The 16,771-nt window shown below is 46.8% G+C and overlaps 1 protein-coding gene across 6 annotated transcripts in view; it reads right to left on the minus strand.

Moving 5' to 3' along the window:
- The window catches only part of MORC2 (MORC family CW-type zinc finger 2), a 112,917-nt gene that overhangs the window by 62,834 nt on the left and 33,312 nt on the right, over positions 1–16,771 (minus strand). For all 6 annotated transcript variants that reach the window (XM_074972950.1, XM_074972949.1, XM_074972952.1 and 3 more), the window contains 4 exons: positions 15,841–15,949; positions 15,278–15,437; positions 15,062–15,173; positions 13,461–13,586 (listed from right to left, as the gene is read on the minus strand). In XM_074972950.1, the coding sequence (XP_074829051.1) occupies positions 13,461–13,586; positions 15,062–15,173; positions 15,278–15,437; positions 15,841–15,949 (507 nt within the window). The remainder of the gene's footprint in view (positions 1–13,460; positions 13,587–15,061; positions 15,174–15,277; positions 15,438–15,840; positions 15,950–16,771) is intronic.

Below are 16,771 nucleotides of genomic sequence, written 5' to 3' on the forward strand. Positions count from 1 at the left end.
ATCGAGCCATTTCCCCACCCAACCCAGAGCCCCCTGACCAAGTTATGCTGACTTCTCAAGCAGTCCTCCCCCCGAAAGTCTGCATTGCATATGCTATCATATCATATTTAAAGTAGAACTGGGCAAACATTGCGAACACGGAGGTTTGGGAACTTCAAACAAACTTCTGACCTGGCAAAACCAGAATTTGTGGGCTTCATTTCTTGTCATTTAAATCCATCCCATTTGGCAACATGGTCCAGTGGCCAGGGCACAGGACTGGGAATCAAGAAAAAGGATTCTATTCTTTGCTCTCCCACTGACTCACTTTGTGACCTGCAAAAATCTCTAAGGAATCCATTTTCAAAATCAGTCACGGATTTTTGGCTTTTACCTAAGTTGATACCCCTTGGGTCTGGTTTTTAAGAGGTGCACAGAACCCACAACTCCAAAGCCAATGGGAACTAGAGTTTCTCAGATGGCACCAAGATCACTGGCTACTTCTGAAAGTCTGGGTCTTAGCCTCTGTGCATCCTCCTCCCCATCTGCAGAATGGGGCTAATACTACTGGCCTCCCTTGCACAGCATTTCTCATGCAAAACGGGAAATCGAAGCTAAGTATTTTATTATTATCGCACTGTCCCCAACACTGCGATTCCATTTATAGAACAAAGCATGTTTTACTAGCTAGAGGGCAGCCTGTGCTCTGTATTAGTGATAGAAGAACCCCTTACCCCCACATACATGGACCGGTGTGTGCGCCCTACATATGGCACAGATTCTCTCTTTTCATTAACACTCCTCCTGTCTGATACTCTCTAAACTGAACACGAATTTAACAATTACAGAAACCTAGGGCTGGATGGGACCTTGAGAGCCCATCTAGTCCAACCCCCTGAGCTGAGGCAGGATTAAGTATACCTAAACCCATCCGTGACAGGTACTTATCCACCTTATTTTTAGAAGCCTCCAATAACAGGGATTCCAGAACCTCACTTGGAAGCCTATTCCAGTGCTTAACTATCCTTATAGTTACAAAGTTTTCCACAGTATCTAACCTAAATCTCCCTTGCTGCAGATTAAGTTGACTATTTCTTGTCCATTCTTCAGTGGACAGAGGATTGATCATTGTCCTCTTTATAACAGCTCTTAACGTACCTGAAGATTTATCAGGTCCTCCCTCAGTCTTCTTTTTGCAAGACTAAACATGCCCAGTTATTTTTAACCTTTCCTCATAGGTCAAGTTTTTTAAGCCTTTTATCATTTTTGTTGAAGAGTCCAGAGGACAGCAATTTGTCCACGTCTTTCCTAAGTGTGGCATCCAGAACTGGACACAATACTCTAGCTGAGACATCACCAGAGTTGAGTAGAGGAGAACAATTGCCTCCTCTCTTACCTATGATACTGCTGATAATACACTGCAGAATGACACAAGGCTTTTTTACAATTGCATCACATTTTTGGCTCATATTCAATCTGCCATCCACTACAGCCCCCAGATCCTTGTTCCCCATGTTGTATTGGGGAATCTGATTTTTTCTTCGCAATTGTAGTAATCTGTACTTCATCGAATTTCATCTTATGGTATTCATTGTCAATGTCATTTTGAATTCTAATCATGTCCTTCCAACCGCAATCCCTCCCAGCTTGGTGTCATCTGTAAATTTTATAAACACACTCTCCACTCCGTTATCTAAACCATTAACAGAAATATTGAATAGTACTGAACTCAGAACAGACTCCTGTGAAACCCCACTAGATAGATCCCCCCATTTTGACAGTGAACCGTTGATAACTACGAAGTACAACCTTTCAACAGCTTTATACTCACCATATAGTAATTTCATCTAGACATTATTTCCCTACTTATCAGAATGGCACTTAGAAGTGTATGAAAAGCCTTTGTGACAGGGTCAGGCCAGATGGCTATAGGAGAGTAACAGAAGGCAGATATATTAGCCACAGGCTAAGTAGGTCCCTTTTCCCTGGGTAAGGTAACAGGGAAGGTTCCAGAACAATCAGGAACCTTCTGGAGACAATTAAGACAGGCTGATTAGAACACCTGCAGCCAATCAAGAAGCTGCCAGAATCAATTAAGGCAGGCTAATCAGGGCACCTGGGTTTTAAAAAGGAGCTCACTTCAGTTTGTGGCATGCGTGTGAGGAGCAGGGAGCAAGAGGCACTAGGAGCTGAGAGTGGGAACGCGGACTGTTGGAGGACTGAGGTGTACAAGCATTATCAGACATCAGGAGCAAGGTCCTTTGGTGAGAATAAAGAAGGTGTTGGGAGGAGGCCATGGGGAAGTAGCCCTGGGAATTGTAGCTTTCGCACAGCTGTTCCAGGAGGCACTCTAGACAGCTGCATTCCACAGGGCCCTGGGCTGGAACCCGGAGTAGCGGGCGGGCCCGGGTTCCCCCCAGTTCCTCCCAACTCCTGGTCAGACACAGGAGGAGTCGACCTGGACTGTGAATTCAGAAAAACGGCCAAGCTGAGGGCTGCCGTGAAGCACCAAGACGAGCAAATCCGCCAAGAAGCGCAAGACCCACCAAGGTAGAGCAGGAACTTTGTCACACCTTACTAAAATCAAGATATATCACGTCAACAGCATTTGCCCCAGCCACTAGGCCAGTAACTATCTAAGAAGGAAGTTAAACTGGTTTGGTATGATTTGTTCTTTGACAAATCCGAACCAGCTATTTCTTTATAACCCTATTTTCATCTAGGTGCTTACAAAATTGTCTTATAATTTGTTCCAGTATCTTTCCAGGTATCAAAGTTAGGGTGTCTGGTCTATAATTCCCCAGGTCCTTTTTATTCCCCTTTTTAAAGATAGGGTCTACAATGTACCCTACATGTATCCAGCCATCTGAGACCTCACCCATCCTCCATGAGTTCTCAAAGATAACTTTGAGATTGCTTCAGCTGGTTCCTTAAGTGTCCCTGATGTGTATTCCAGTTTGGTGTGCGTGCGCCCAGCGTGCTGGAACCTTTTGTCTAGCCATACCCACAAAGGGATGGCACTCTCGCCTCATGGCTGTGGCTCTTCACTTGGCTATATCAGGCAGTGCCACCCCAACCTCCCTCAGTTCCTCTGCACCGAAAGTCTCATGCAGAGGGGGTGGGTTGTGGAATACATGCCTGCATCACATCTCAAAGAACCACAGTTACAGTAAATAACCATTTCTTCTTCGAGTAGATGCAGACATGTATTCCACTTAGATGACTCTCAAGCAGTACCCCAATCTGGAGGCAGGGCTTGGAGTCTTCTGGAATAGGGATCACAAAACTGCACTTCTGAGGCCTGCATCTGCTCTGGACTATGCAGTAGTAACATAATGGTCCGTAAACATATATGCAGCCAGCCTCCAAACGTCCAGTACGGATATGTCATTGAGGAATGCTATGAACGTTGCTTGCACCCTCATGGAGTGAGCCCATATCCTCTGAGGAGGCATAGCCAAAGCTATTTCATACGCAGTCTTGATACAAGATATTATCCATCTAGAGATGGTCTGAGCAGAGACTGCTTGCCCCTTCATGCAGTCCGTATAGGGGACAAACAGGCAAGGTAAAGCAAGAAACAAATTAAGTCCTGTAAAGACAACATGTCAGACATCGCCAGACATCCCAGTTATGGAGACGCTGTTCCTCAGGGGAAGAGGACCCGCGTTTTTCCCTAAGTCGCAAATTCATCTGAATCAGGAGGTGTAACTGAGATGCCACCTTAGACAAAAACTTTAGGTGCAGTTGAAGTGTCACTTTGTCCTTGGAGAACTGAGTGTAGGCTGGCTTGGCCATGAGCGCTTGCAATTCACACACCCTTCTTGCAGATGTGATAGCTATCAGGGACACAGTTTTCTGAGACAGGAGAGGCAGTGGACAGGACTTAAGAGGCTCGAATGACAGGCCCATGAGAACAGCCACAACCATATTTAGGTCCCAAAGGGGCACCAGTTTTCAGACTGGAGAACGAAAGCGGAGAAACCCTCTCCGAAATCCCGTCAACCATGGCACTGGAAAAAATGGACTTCTCTTGAACAGGGGGATGAAACGTTGATATTGCTGCCAGACACACTTAGTGAACTGACCACAAATTGACAAGACAGCCAGCAGCCAAAGTAATGCAGTGTCTACACTGCGTTGCCCTAACTGCACCAACATACGCCCTATGCCTCTGGTGGAGGTGGAGTTATGATGTCGGTGTAGTAGGACACTTACATCAGTGGGAACAAGGCTAGAGTGTAGACACTGACATAATTAGTGTAGTGACTAACTGTGTAGTGTAGACCAGCCCTTTGTTTTCTTTTCTCGCAAACAGGTTGATGGTGCGGACACCCCCATGTTGCAAAGATGACCTGGAGGACACACTCCTTCAGAAGTCACTTTTGGTTTAGGGAGAAGACCCTGCTGAGATGGCCGGTGAGATGATTTTGCACCCCTGGCCAGTGAACTGCTACCAGAGAGATGTCTTCAACGCAAAATTGCTCCTGATTGATCACCTCCAGGCAGAGTAACCTGGAATGTGCTCCCCCTTGTTTATTCACATAGTACATCATAGTGGTAACATGCGAACCATTGAGTGTCTTATGCGGTCCCTGAAGGCACAACATACATTGTGGATGGCCCAAAGTTCCAACACGTTGATATGGAGTGAGGCTTCCTGTTCCACCAAGAGGCTCTGCAACCTCAACAAGTCCAGATGCGCCCCCCCGAACCCAGAAGGGAAGTGTCAGTTGGAGATGGTCAAGCAAAGGGGACTCCTTGGCACACGTTGTGTGGGGACTCTCACTAAGGCAAAGAATCTAGGACTGGTGGACGCAGGTGAACCAAACTGTGCAGAGAATGCAGGGCAGGGTGGTAGACTGTCCTGAACCACATCTGAAGAGGGAGAAGGCACAGCCTGGAAAACTGGACCACTGGTGGACATGCGACCCAATAGGCTCAGACACATGGGGACTGTCGTGGAGGACTGAGATTGCAGACTGAGGAAGAGCTGTTGCATTGCCTGGAAGCAGTCGGTTGGCAGGAACGCCCTCTACCTCATGGAATCTAACAGGGCTCCAATGAACTCGATTTTTTGAGTGGGAGCTGAACAGGAGAACTGTATACTGAAAGTGGCATTCTCCTACCACAAAACAAAAACTTTCTGTGGCTCAGAAGAATTGCCACATGAGAGTAGATCCAGAGCAGCAAACCAGTCATTCTGAAACTGCACGGGGAAGATAGCTAATAGAGTGATCATGTGGAACTCACATACTTGATGGATTTGCTGAGGCTGCGAAGGTCAAGAATAGGTCTCCACCCCGGCCTGGGATATCAGTATCAGGAAGTAGCAGAAGTAAAAGCTGTGGCCAGAGCGTTTGGGCGGAACTTCCTCCACCGCTTCCAATGTCAGAGAGCTGACCTGCTCGATGAGAGTGTTTTGTGAGAGGGGTCCCTGAAGAGGGACAGGGAGGGGTGTGAAAAGGGTCTGTGGAGAGGAAGGGGATTATGTAGCCCGATATGACAGTGTCTAGGACCCAGCTATCAGAAGTAATCAAGTCCCAAGCATTGTAAAAAAGTGGGCCAGCCTGTCCTCAAAGGGATGGAGGAACAGAGAGGGTGGGGTAATGACTGGACCAGTGCTCTGGACTAAAGAGTCAAAATGGGTACTCAGACAGCACCAGGGGGAGAGAGTATTGAGTGCCCGAAGCCTGAGCCTGATTGCATCCTCTCTTGGGATCTATCCCTTTTTCTAGGGTATTCCCGCTGTTTCAGGGGAAAAGATTGCGCAAAGGAATGAGGCAGGCAATACTATTGCTGCACGCCATAGTGGTGTCTTTGCACAGATAGCACGTACATGCCCAAGGATCTCACAGGAACCCAGGAACCCTTAAAGCAGTGTAAAGTGTCATCTGTCATGTCTGGGAATAAGACTCAGCTGTCAAAGGGCAAGTCCTCAATGGTTTGCTGGATATCCAAAGCAATCCCAGGGTTTTGCAACCAGGAAGCCATCCTCATAGGTTCCGCTGAGGCCATCACCCTGGCCAAGGAGTCCACAACGTTGAGGGTGGACTGCAGGGATGTTCTGGCTACCAAGCAGTCTTCCACAGTGAATGCCCAAAACTCCTCATGTGAGGCCTTGAGCAAATGGTTGTTGAATTTAGACAAGGCTGACAAATTGAGGAAATCATACTTGTACAGCAAAGCTTGTTGATTTATGATCCTCATCTGCAGGGATGATGAGGTATGGTTCTTCTGGGCAGGAAGATCTAATCGCTTGGAGTCTCGGTCCTTGGGCATAGACTGGAACCTACTCTGCTGGAACCTCTTACCACCACGAAATTCAGGGCCCGATGGGAATAGAACCCCCCAAATCCTTGCATGCGAACAAAATAGCACTTTTTCATGCACTTAGTCAGGCCGGTGGTGTACTCCACAGGGCTTTCGCCAGCTCAAGGAGCACATCGCTGACTGGGAGGGCCACTCTCCCAGGGATGGCGGGCTGTAAAATGTCCACCGGTTTGGTGTGTTCTCTTGGAGAAACTCCTTCTGGATGCCCAGCGGTGCAGCTATATAGCGTAAAAGGTCCTGATATACCTTGAAGTCTTCCGGAATAGAAGGGGAGGATGAATAAGGAAATATGGCATCATCTGGTGACAAGGACGAGAGTCTTGGCTGAGCCAAAACAGTCTCTCGTGCCCAGGAAGACGTACCAGGGAGGACTCCGGCAGCTCAGCAGAGGGGAAGACCATTGATACCTGGGTTTACAGCTAATCCACATGACTTCAGCTTTGAACAGGACCAAGAGCAGGATCTCTGAGAGCAAGGAGCATCCCACCAAGTCCAAGGAGGCCACTGATACGGTGGCCAGTAGGAGCCAAGACATGGACCTCTGTCTCAGCCACGGGGCACGTGCCAACTCTAGGAGTCATACTGGTCCATTAGCAGTCCCCAGAGTTCATCGGGTAATGCAGAGTGGGAGGATGACGACTCCAACTTGGAATCAGAGACCCAGGATCTTGGCGACATGGGAGGAGCGATGCCTAAGGGCGTCAACAGGCATTCTGATTCATCCATTGTCCAGAATGAGGTGGGAATTGGTGCCCCCAATGATGGCAGTACTATTGGCATCAACCATGCTGGTGCCAAAGGCAGTGTCAGTCCCAGCGCAAACAGCGGTACTGGAGTGCCCGAGTGCATCGATGTTGAGAGTGGTGTGAGCTGCCATGGGAGTATCTTTGGTGTTGACTGCAGCAGGTCCAAAGATAGTCCCCAGGCCGAGGTCCCCTGCACTGATTCCAGTACTAGCTTCATGTCCATCACAGGAAGAGAAGCATCTAGGTACGGTGCCGAGAGGAACAAAGGTTCAGTGGCACGCTATATTGGAGGGGCTGCCAATGGCACAAGACGTGGAAAGCCCTGGACCAGCAGAGAGCATGGAAGGGAAAGGCAGAGCATGTCCACCACAGCCTGATACATTGACACAGTGCATAGTCAGTACCAGCATTGCCGACATAGATACCGGACTCAACAGACGCCCGGAGGCCAGAACCAGAGTCAACAATATGGGATTTCTGCCCTTGCCACTTGGTTCTTGGGAAGAGTCAGAGGAACCTGCACCATCCCGCATGCCGGAACTGGTCCCGTGCTGGTCTGTGCTTTTTCTGGGGAGGCAGAGGAGTCCGCCCGCAACCTGGAGTGGTCCCCACTAGTCTTATGACATCTATTCCTCGGCGCCAACAATGGAGAACAGCTCCTCAACATCTTGAGAGAGTCGCCTGCCCCGGACCCAGAGGCAGCAGCACTCTCTAAACCCAAGGGTTATCTTCGACCCAAGTAGGGCCTCAGTACCGGATCAGGCTGAATGGCCTGTTCAATCAGGTGCTGCTTGAGATGAAGGTCCCATGCCACCCGAGTCCACTTCTTGAACAACCTACAGAACGGCCAATGCTTTTTAAGGTGGGTCTCACCAAGCCAAAGCAGGCACAGTGTGTGGGGGTTGTTGTTGTGGATCGTCCCTCCACATGAGGGACCACGGTGAGGGCATCAATGGGGAACACTAATCGACGAACTACTAAAGATACAATAAATTAAGCTAAGACTAAATGCAAGGTTGTGTGACTACAACCATACAAAGCTCCGATTCCAGCTACAGGTGGTGAGAAAATAGGGGTCAGGGCAGTGCCACCTCATATAGCCAGGGGAGGGGACACAGTCATGAGCATCACCCCTCTACAGTTACTGCTACACAAAAGCCTCCAGCTCCAGCATGCTGGGCATGCACACACCTGAGTGGAATACATGCATCTACGCGAAGAACTACCAGCTCTACAGAACTCCTTTATCCCTTAGAACTAATAGGTAAGGTCCATGGAAAGAAAATCTGAGTTTGCTAGAGTCTGCTTTTTTGAAGTCCTTATTCTGCTTCTCTCACTCCTTCCCCTTTCCTTAGAATTATGAAATCTATAATTTCATGATCACTTTCACTCAAAAGGACTTCAACATCCATATTTACAACCAATTCCTCTTAGTCAGAATCAAGTTTAAAATGGCTACTTCCTCCATCTTCCAAAGGGTTTTCCCCCCCCCTGCATTTGGTGAAAGAGGCTCATGGCCATCACAGACCAAGTACAGGATCTTGAGATCAGAGTGGCTGAACTGGAGGAACTAAGGGTGACAGAAAGATACACAGACAAGATGTTCTGGAACACAGCAGAACAATCCCACCCACAGTCCGATAGCTTCTGTGCTGTTCAGGAGGATGAAAGTCTCAGGGAAGGAGGAATATCATACAGCAGCAGAGGGAATTGATCCCATAATTGGAACCATCCTTCCAGATGATGTCATGGTATCCTCTTGCGCTAAGGATTTCTCTCCAGGGAGGGACCACCTCTTATTAGGAAGAGAGAAGTAATAGTAATCAGAGAATCATAGGTCTAGAAGTTACCTCAAGAGGTCATCCAGTCCAGTCCCCTACACTCAAGGCAAGACTAAATATTATCTAAACCACCCCTGAAAGGTGTGTGTCTAACCTGCTCTTAAAAATCTCCAATGATGGAGATTCCACAACCTCCCTCAGCAATTTATTCCAGTGTTTAACTACCCTGACAGTTAGGAAGTTTTTCCTAATGTCCAACCTAAACTGCCTTCCTGCAATTTAAGCCCATTGCTTCTTGTCCTATCCTGAGGTTAAGGAGAACAACTTTTGTCCCTCCTCCTTGTACCAACCTTTTATGTACCTGAAAACTGTTATGTCCCCTCTCAGTCTTCTCTTCTCCAGACTAAACAAACCCAATTTTTTTCAATCTTCCTGCATTGGTCATGTTTTCTAGACCTTTAATCATTTTTGTTGCTCTTCTCTGGACTTTCTCCAATTTGTCCACATTTTTCCTGAAATTTGGCGCCCACAACTGGACACAATGCCCCAGTTGAGTCCTAATCAGTGCAGAGTAGAGCAGAAGAATTACTTCTTGTCTTGCTTACAACACTCCTGCTAATACTTTCCAGAATGATGCTTGCTTTTTTTTTTTTTTTTTTTTGCAACACAGTGTTACACTGTTGACTCATATTTAGCTTGTGAACCATTATGACCCCCAGATCCTCTTCTGTAGTACTCCTTCCTAGGCAGTCATTTCCCATTTTGTGTGTGAAACTGATTGTTCCTCCCTAACTGGAGTGCTTTGCATTTGTCCATTTCTCCAGTTTGTCCAAATTTTAATTCTAACCTCCAAAGCACCTGCAATTCCTCCCAGCTTGGTATCATCTGCAAATTTTACAAGTGTACTCTCTATGCCATTATCTAAATCACTGATGAAGATATTGAACAGAACCGGACCCAGAACTGATCCCTGCGGGACTGCACTTGATAAGCCCTTCTAGCTTGACTGTGAACCACAGGTAACTACTCTCTGGGAACAGTTTCCCCACCAGTCATGCACCGACCTTATAGTAGCTCCATCTAGATTGTATTTCCCTAGTATTTTTATGAGACAGTCATGCGGGACGGTATCAAAAGCCTTACTAAAGTCAGATAGACCACATCTACCACTTCCCGTATCTCCACAAGGCTCATTACCCTGTCAAAGAAAGCTATTAGGTTGGTTTGACACGAATTGTTCTTGACAAATCCATGCTGACTGTTACTTATCACCTTACTATCTTCTAGGTGTTTGCAAACTGATTGCTTAATGATTCGCTCCATCATCATTCTGGGTACAGAAGTTAAGATAACTGGTTAATTCCCCGGATTTTCCTTATTTCTCTTTTTATAGATGGGCAAATATAGTGCAATTTTCCAGTTTTCTGGAATCTCTCCTGTCTCCCATGACTTTTCAAAGAGAGTCAATGGCTCAGGTATCATCTCAGTCAGCTCCTTGAGTATTCTAGGATGCATTTCATCAGGCCCTGGTGACCTGAAGACATTTAACTTTAAGTAAATTTTTAACTTGCTCTTTTCGTATTTCAGCCTCTGATCCTACCTCATTTTCACTGGCATTCACTATGTTCAATGTCTAATCGCTACTAACCTTTTTGGTGAAAACAAACAAAAAATTAATCATTTCTGCCATTTTCAGTTATTGTTCTCCTCCCCCCCCCATTAAGTAATGCGCCTCCCCTGTCCTTGGTCTTTCTCTTTCTTCTAATGTATTCATAGAATGTTTTCTTGTTACCCTTTATGTCTCTAGCTATTTTAATTTCATTTTGCGCTTTGGCCTTCCTAATTTTATCCCTACATACTTGTGTTATTTGTCTATATTCATCTTTTGTAATTTGACCTAGTTTCCACTTTTCATAGGACTTTTTTTTTTGGGGGGGGAGTTTGATGATTGATGATCTCCTGGTTAAGCCAGGATGCTCTGTCGCCATACTTCCTATTTTCCCTACGCAGTGGGATAGTTTGCTCTTGTGCCCTTAATAATGTCTCTTTGAAAAACTGGCAACTGTCTTCAATCATTTTCTCCCTTAGACTTGCTTCCCATGAGATCTTACCTACCAACTCCCTGAGTTTGCTAAAGTCTGCCTCCTTGAAATCCATTATCTTTATTGTGCTGGTTTCCCTCCTACCATTCCTTAGAATCATGAACTCTACCATTTCGTGATCACTTTCATCTGAGCTGCCTTCCACTTTCAAATTCTCAACCTGTTCCTCCCTATTTGTCAAAATGAAATCTACAATAGTCTCTCCCCTGGTAGCTTTCTCCACCTTCTGAAATACAAAGTTGTCTCCAATACATTCCAAGAACTTGTTGGATAATTTGTGCCCTGCGGTGTTATTTTCTCAATAGGTTTCTGGGTAGCTGAAGTTCCCCATCACCACCAAGTCCTGGGCTTCGGATGATTTTGTTACTTGTTTAAAAAAAAGCCTCCTCCACCTCTTCTTCCTGGCTAGGGGGTCTGTAGTAGACCCCTACCATGATCTCACCCTTGTTTTTTACTCTTGATCTTTACCCAGAGACTTTCAATAAGTCTGTCTCCTATTTCCATCTCAACCCCAGTCCAAGTGTATACATTTTTAATATATAAGGGAACACCTCCTCCCTTTTTCCCCTGCCTGTCCTTCCTGAGCAAACTGTACCCTTCTATATCAATATTCCAGTCATGTGTATTATTCCACCAAGTCTCTGTGATGCCAACTATGTCACAGTTGTGTTTATTAACTAGTATTTCAAGTTCCGCCTGCTTATCCCCCACACTTCTCGCATTAGTATACAGACATCTAAGATACTGATTTGATTTCCCCCCCCCCAATGTTCTCTCGTCTCTCCCTTAACCCTGCTATAATGGCCCATGCTCCCCCAGATTCCAAACCTTCTCCCAGGTCTCCATGTTTTTGGTTTGGATTGGGGGATTAGATTATTAGAAATAAAGATAGTTGGGTTTGTGATAACCAGGAGTACTCCATGGTAAACTCCCTGCCAAGTGAAAAGGTTGCAAACCTCTCAAGCCATCTGGACAGATGTACGTGCAGTGCTGAGGAGGCTCATGGTATAGGTAGGTACCAATGACATATGGAAAATCTAGGAGGCCAAATTTAGGCTGCTAGACAAGAGATTAAAGTCCAGGACTGCCAGGATAGCATTTTCCAAAATTTTTCCAGTTCCAGCTGGATAGGGCCAGACAGACAGGCAGAACTGCAGGCTCTCAATGCATGGATGAGATGATGATGCTCAGAGGAGAGATTTAGGTTTATTGGGAACTGGGGAACATTTTGGGAAAGGAGGCACCTATACAGGAAGAATGGGCTCTACCGAAACCATAACGCTGGCATGTAGAATCAAAAAGGTCATAGAAGAGTTTCTAAACTAAGAGCTGGGGGAAAGCCAAAAAGTGTGGAAGAGCACATGGTTCAGACAGACATATCCCTTAGTGGAGGATTCATTAAAGAGGATACTCTATGTCCTAGTGAGGAAGAGAGAATAGAAGTGGATAAAATACACACAGGAACTGAAGAGAAATGGTCAAATGAAAAAGAGTGCTATTCAATTATATCACATGAAGGCAAACATCTGAATATTGACAAATTTTATAAATGTTTGTATACAAATGCAAGTAGTATAAATACTAAGAAGGATGAATCTGAGCACCTGGTATTAAATTAGGCTCTGGGTGCCCCTAAACCTCCGACTGCTAGAACAGGGGATGGATCACTCGATAAATTGCCCTATTCTGTTAGTTCCTTCTGATGCATGTAGCACCAGCCAAGGTCGGAAGACAATATAGCCATTCTTATGTTCTTAAACAAAAAGTTGTCTCCAATACACTCCAAGAACTTATTGGATATTTTGTGTTTTGACGTGTTACCTTTTCAACAGATGTCAGGATAAATAAAGTTCCCCACTACTACCATGTCTTGAGTTTTGGATATTTGTTATTTGTTTTAGAAATGCCTCATCCATGTCCTCCTCCTGATTTGGTGGTCTATAGTAGACCCCTACCATGACATCACCTTTCCCCCCCCCATAGTCTGATTCCATGGATTTGGAAGTTGATGTCTGAGTGAGTTTAAAATGAGGAAAAACCAACTTTGCCCAGACAAAGTTAAAACGGCTGTATCTAAAAACACCACCACCACACACTTAGTGTTTCTAGACACTCGGCCTACTTTCATTTCCACGTGATATAATTTTCATAATACCCCAGGTGGGAATTTCCCAGCCATACCAAACTGGTTATTGCTGTCTGAAACAAAGTTGTGACATGGCCAAGAACAAGACCTTCACTCCTTTGTATTCCCTGAAAGGGAACTGAACCCCATCAGTTCCAGGTAGGATTTTCGGAAGCCTTGGCCTTTTCCTTGACTTTAATGGGAACAGAAGTAGGCAAACACTGATCGCTATTGAAAATCTTGCTCTAGGACTTCAAATTAGCCACCGTCTCTTGATTTTTATGGCTTCTACAGGGTCTTATACATGGCAAACACACCCAGCAAGCTACCAGGGATATAATGGGACCACAGGGGCTTTGCGGCTGAACATGGTCCCCTAAGTCATGGATCCTACCTGGGCTTGTAGAGGCAGCAGGAAAGTCGCTTGGTTTGAACTTTGTGTCCATGGATGAAGATCCTCATTCTGGGATCAATATAAAGGACAGCAGCATAGGCACGGAATGAGCGACGCTCTGGCTTCCTGCAAGAGGAGGGAGCTTACAGAAACGAGATAGTCTAGTCAAACCCAAGCAGTGCCCTCTACTCCACTTACCAGAGAAGACAGCCCATCCTATCCAGCCCTGAGCAGCACTCCAACACTGTCCCCATACCAAGTTTATGACTTGGTATGGGGAGAGTGCTGGGGTGCTGCTCAGGGTTTGGATAGTATCTATTTGGTTGGTTTAGGACCAATTTGTTTATTTTCTTGCTATAAACCAGCTTGAAGGGTGGACAAAACAGCCTACCTGGCTCGTGTCTGCATTCCACCATGATGAGCCACCCTGAGCACTGTCCCAGGTTCCCCTTCACTGAGAAAGTCTTTGCCCATCCATATCAGTCTCCCCTTTACTGAGCAAAGAGCTCTAACTGTGCGTGTCTGACCAGCGATCCAGGCTCCCTTACACTGAACAGACGGTTCCCATCCCAAAAAGGCCCCACCCGCAGTCCTTTAAACAGAGAACCCAACATTCAAATCCAGTCCTACCGCCCCCTCATCTTGGTTAGGCAGCTAGCCTCACCTGAACTCCATGTCTGGTCACAATGTAGGTGTAGCCACCCAACTCAGTCACACTCAAACAGTTCGGGGGGTGGGAGGGAGAAGAGGAGGGGCGGGCTAGAGATTTGCCTTCCGTCTCAGTAATCCCTTCTTTCAAATGATTATAAAACTCACTCTGTACCCCAGGTCCCTCCCTCCCCACATCTGAATTAACCAAGTATCAGTGCCACATTTGCTAATGTGCTATTGTCCTCTTTGGGCATCCAAAGCACAAGAATAACTTACATGAGCTGTTAAGTGCATCTAAGCTGCGTGGCTGCATAGCAGCCTGTTAAGCACCACACAGGCAGGCGCTCAGGGCTGTGGCAGAGAGAGATACCTTTCCACCAGCCCCGGACCTGCTGCGGCTGGGGCAGAGGCGTCCCTTCCCCAGCCCGGCCCCAGCCTGGGGAAAGGCGCCCCTGCCCCAACCTGCCGCAGCTAGGGGAGAGACGCTCCTCCCCAGGCCCCAACCCAGCCCAGCTGTGGCTGAGGCACCTCTCCCCCCACAGCCCAGGTGCTGCTGTGGGGAGAGAGAGCTGGAGGGAGTCCTGTCTCCCCACCATAGCCCCAGGACAGCCTGCACCCCAAACCCCTCAACCCCAGCCCCACCCCAGAGCCCACACTCCCAGCTGGAGCCCTCACCCACCCCCATACCCCAAACCTCTGCTCCAGCCTTGAGCCCCCTCCCACATGCCGAATCCCTCCACTCCACCCCCACCCCATGAATTTCATTCTGCATATTCCTGGGCAAAATTAGAGGGAACACTGAGCAGGAGAGCCAAAGAAAGTCTGAAATCCCAACCTGATGCACTCCAAAATGCAGAATTCTCATCAACTCACCTGCATAAACAGGATACATCAACCTACAACCACCACAAGCCATTCATACAGACAATCCCAGCATCTGTTGCACTTACGTTCCTTCAGGGGGTGTTTCTGCCATCTGGATATCTCGGGGGTCGGAGGTCACATCCAGCTCTGGCTCCCCATTATCCATCAGTTTGAGATTAAAGATAATCACCAAGGTCCCTGAGTAGGAGACAAACTTGAGGTTAGCTCCATCCAATGCCATCCAAATTTCTTCTCCTGTTTCATCTCCAATTGCCCTATGCCCAGCACCAGTTTACACTTACCCTTCTCCCCAGGGATTTTCTTAAACTGCTCCATCACCTCTTGTTCCGACTTGAAGGGGGAATACTTGTAAATGAGCTCAGTCTCAATAGAAAATTTCTCCATGTTGTCGGTCATGGGCTCCTGGGTACGTGTGTTCCAGGTGGGCAGCGGGACAATCACCTGTGGAAAGGATTGGATGGGGATTAAGATGAAGCTCCAACCCTTTCTCTTGAGAAAGACACACTTCACTGGCTCCCATGCTTGGGTTAAGTTATTTCTTCTGATGGCCTCTACCTACAGCATTGATCCCCTTCCTACCCACTCCAATAACAGCGGAGTATTAACTCAGTGTCCAACACCCAAAAACCCTGGTTTCCCATCCCCTCAGAGTTACCTTTTTATACAGTTCATCTTCTCAGACCAAGATATTTTACCCCAAGTACAATGGAAACCACAAGAAAAAATCAACCTCAGAACAGGTTCTTTTCCTCTTAGAAGCTCAGATGAGGTACGGAGAACAACAGAAGGTTCATCTTAGCAAATACCCAGCATTCTATTTTAGAGTGACAAAGGGCATGCAAACCTCATCGATGCCTTCTTCCTCGTGAAATGTGCGCGACAGGAAGAGGCAGGTCATGGTGGTGTCTTTCTTAGTGAAGAGGATAAAATCCTTCCCAATCCGCATGGAACCCCTAGAGGCAGATTTTAGAGCGTGTGGAAAGTCAGTCTGAAAAACTCAACACTTCCTACTACAAGTCCTGGGCTACCAGGGTCCCTTCCCCTCAACTATATTAATTTTGAAATGCAACAAACATGAGAATATCTGAATATCTCAAAATGGTTTAAGACAAACATCTTGTCATGCTATACGAACAAAAATCCAAAAATCATTCAGGCCCAAAATAACCTGACTCGCCCCACAAAAATGACAATCCAGAAAAGGACATATTTTCATAGGATTAGATGGAGGCCTGTGGGCTTGTTCCCCAAAACATCCAGCACCAGCTATAGCCAAAGGTAGGATCTTCTAGCTCCACAGAAAACCTGCTCCAGACTCAGTTGGATGCATATACAGCACAAGGCCAAGTGGGCATCACTTTCTCCAGCCACGTGGGCAGCAGCAGTGGCAGCCAGAAGAGCTCACAGGGTGCAAACTATGGAATCACTACAACCTTCAGAGCTCCTTGCCCACAGTGGCCAGCACTAGCTCCAGGGCACTGGACCCAGTGGCCTCCCGAACAGCCCTGCCCAACCTTAACCTCTCTGTCCATATGCTTCTCTCTCCTTTCCCATTTCTACCTCTCTCTGCCAGTTTCCTTCTCCCCCACTCTTTCACTATTCGCTTCCCCTCAAGCACTCCCCCGATAAAGGAAAATGGAAGTGACTTATGTGTAACTGGAGGTTCTTTGAGATATGTGGTCCCTTTGTGATTCCACACATAGGTGCATTGTGTACGTGCATACCCGAGTCTGGAGATTTTTAGTAAGCCGTGTCCCTTGGTCCGCACATGCAGA

This window comes from Natator depressus, chromosome 15 (assembly GCF_965152275.1).
Source record: "Natator depressus isolate rNatDep1 chromosome 15, rNatDep2.hap1, whole genome shotgun sequence".
NCBI classification, from domain to species: domain Eukaryota; kingdom Metazoa; phylum Chordata; order Testudines; family Cheloniidae; genus Natator; species Natator depressus.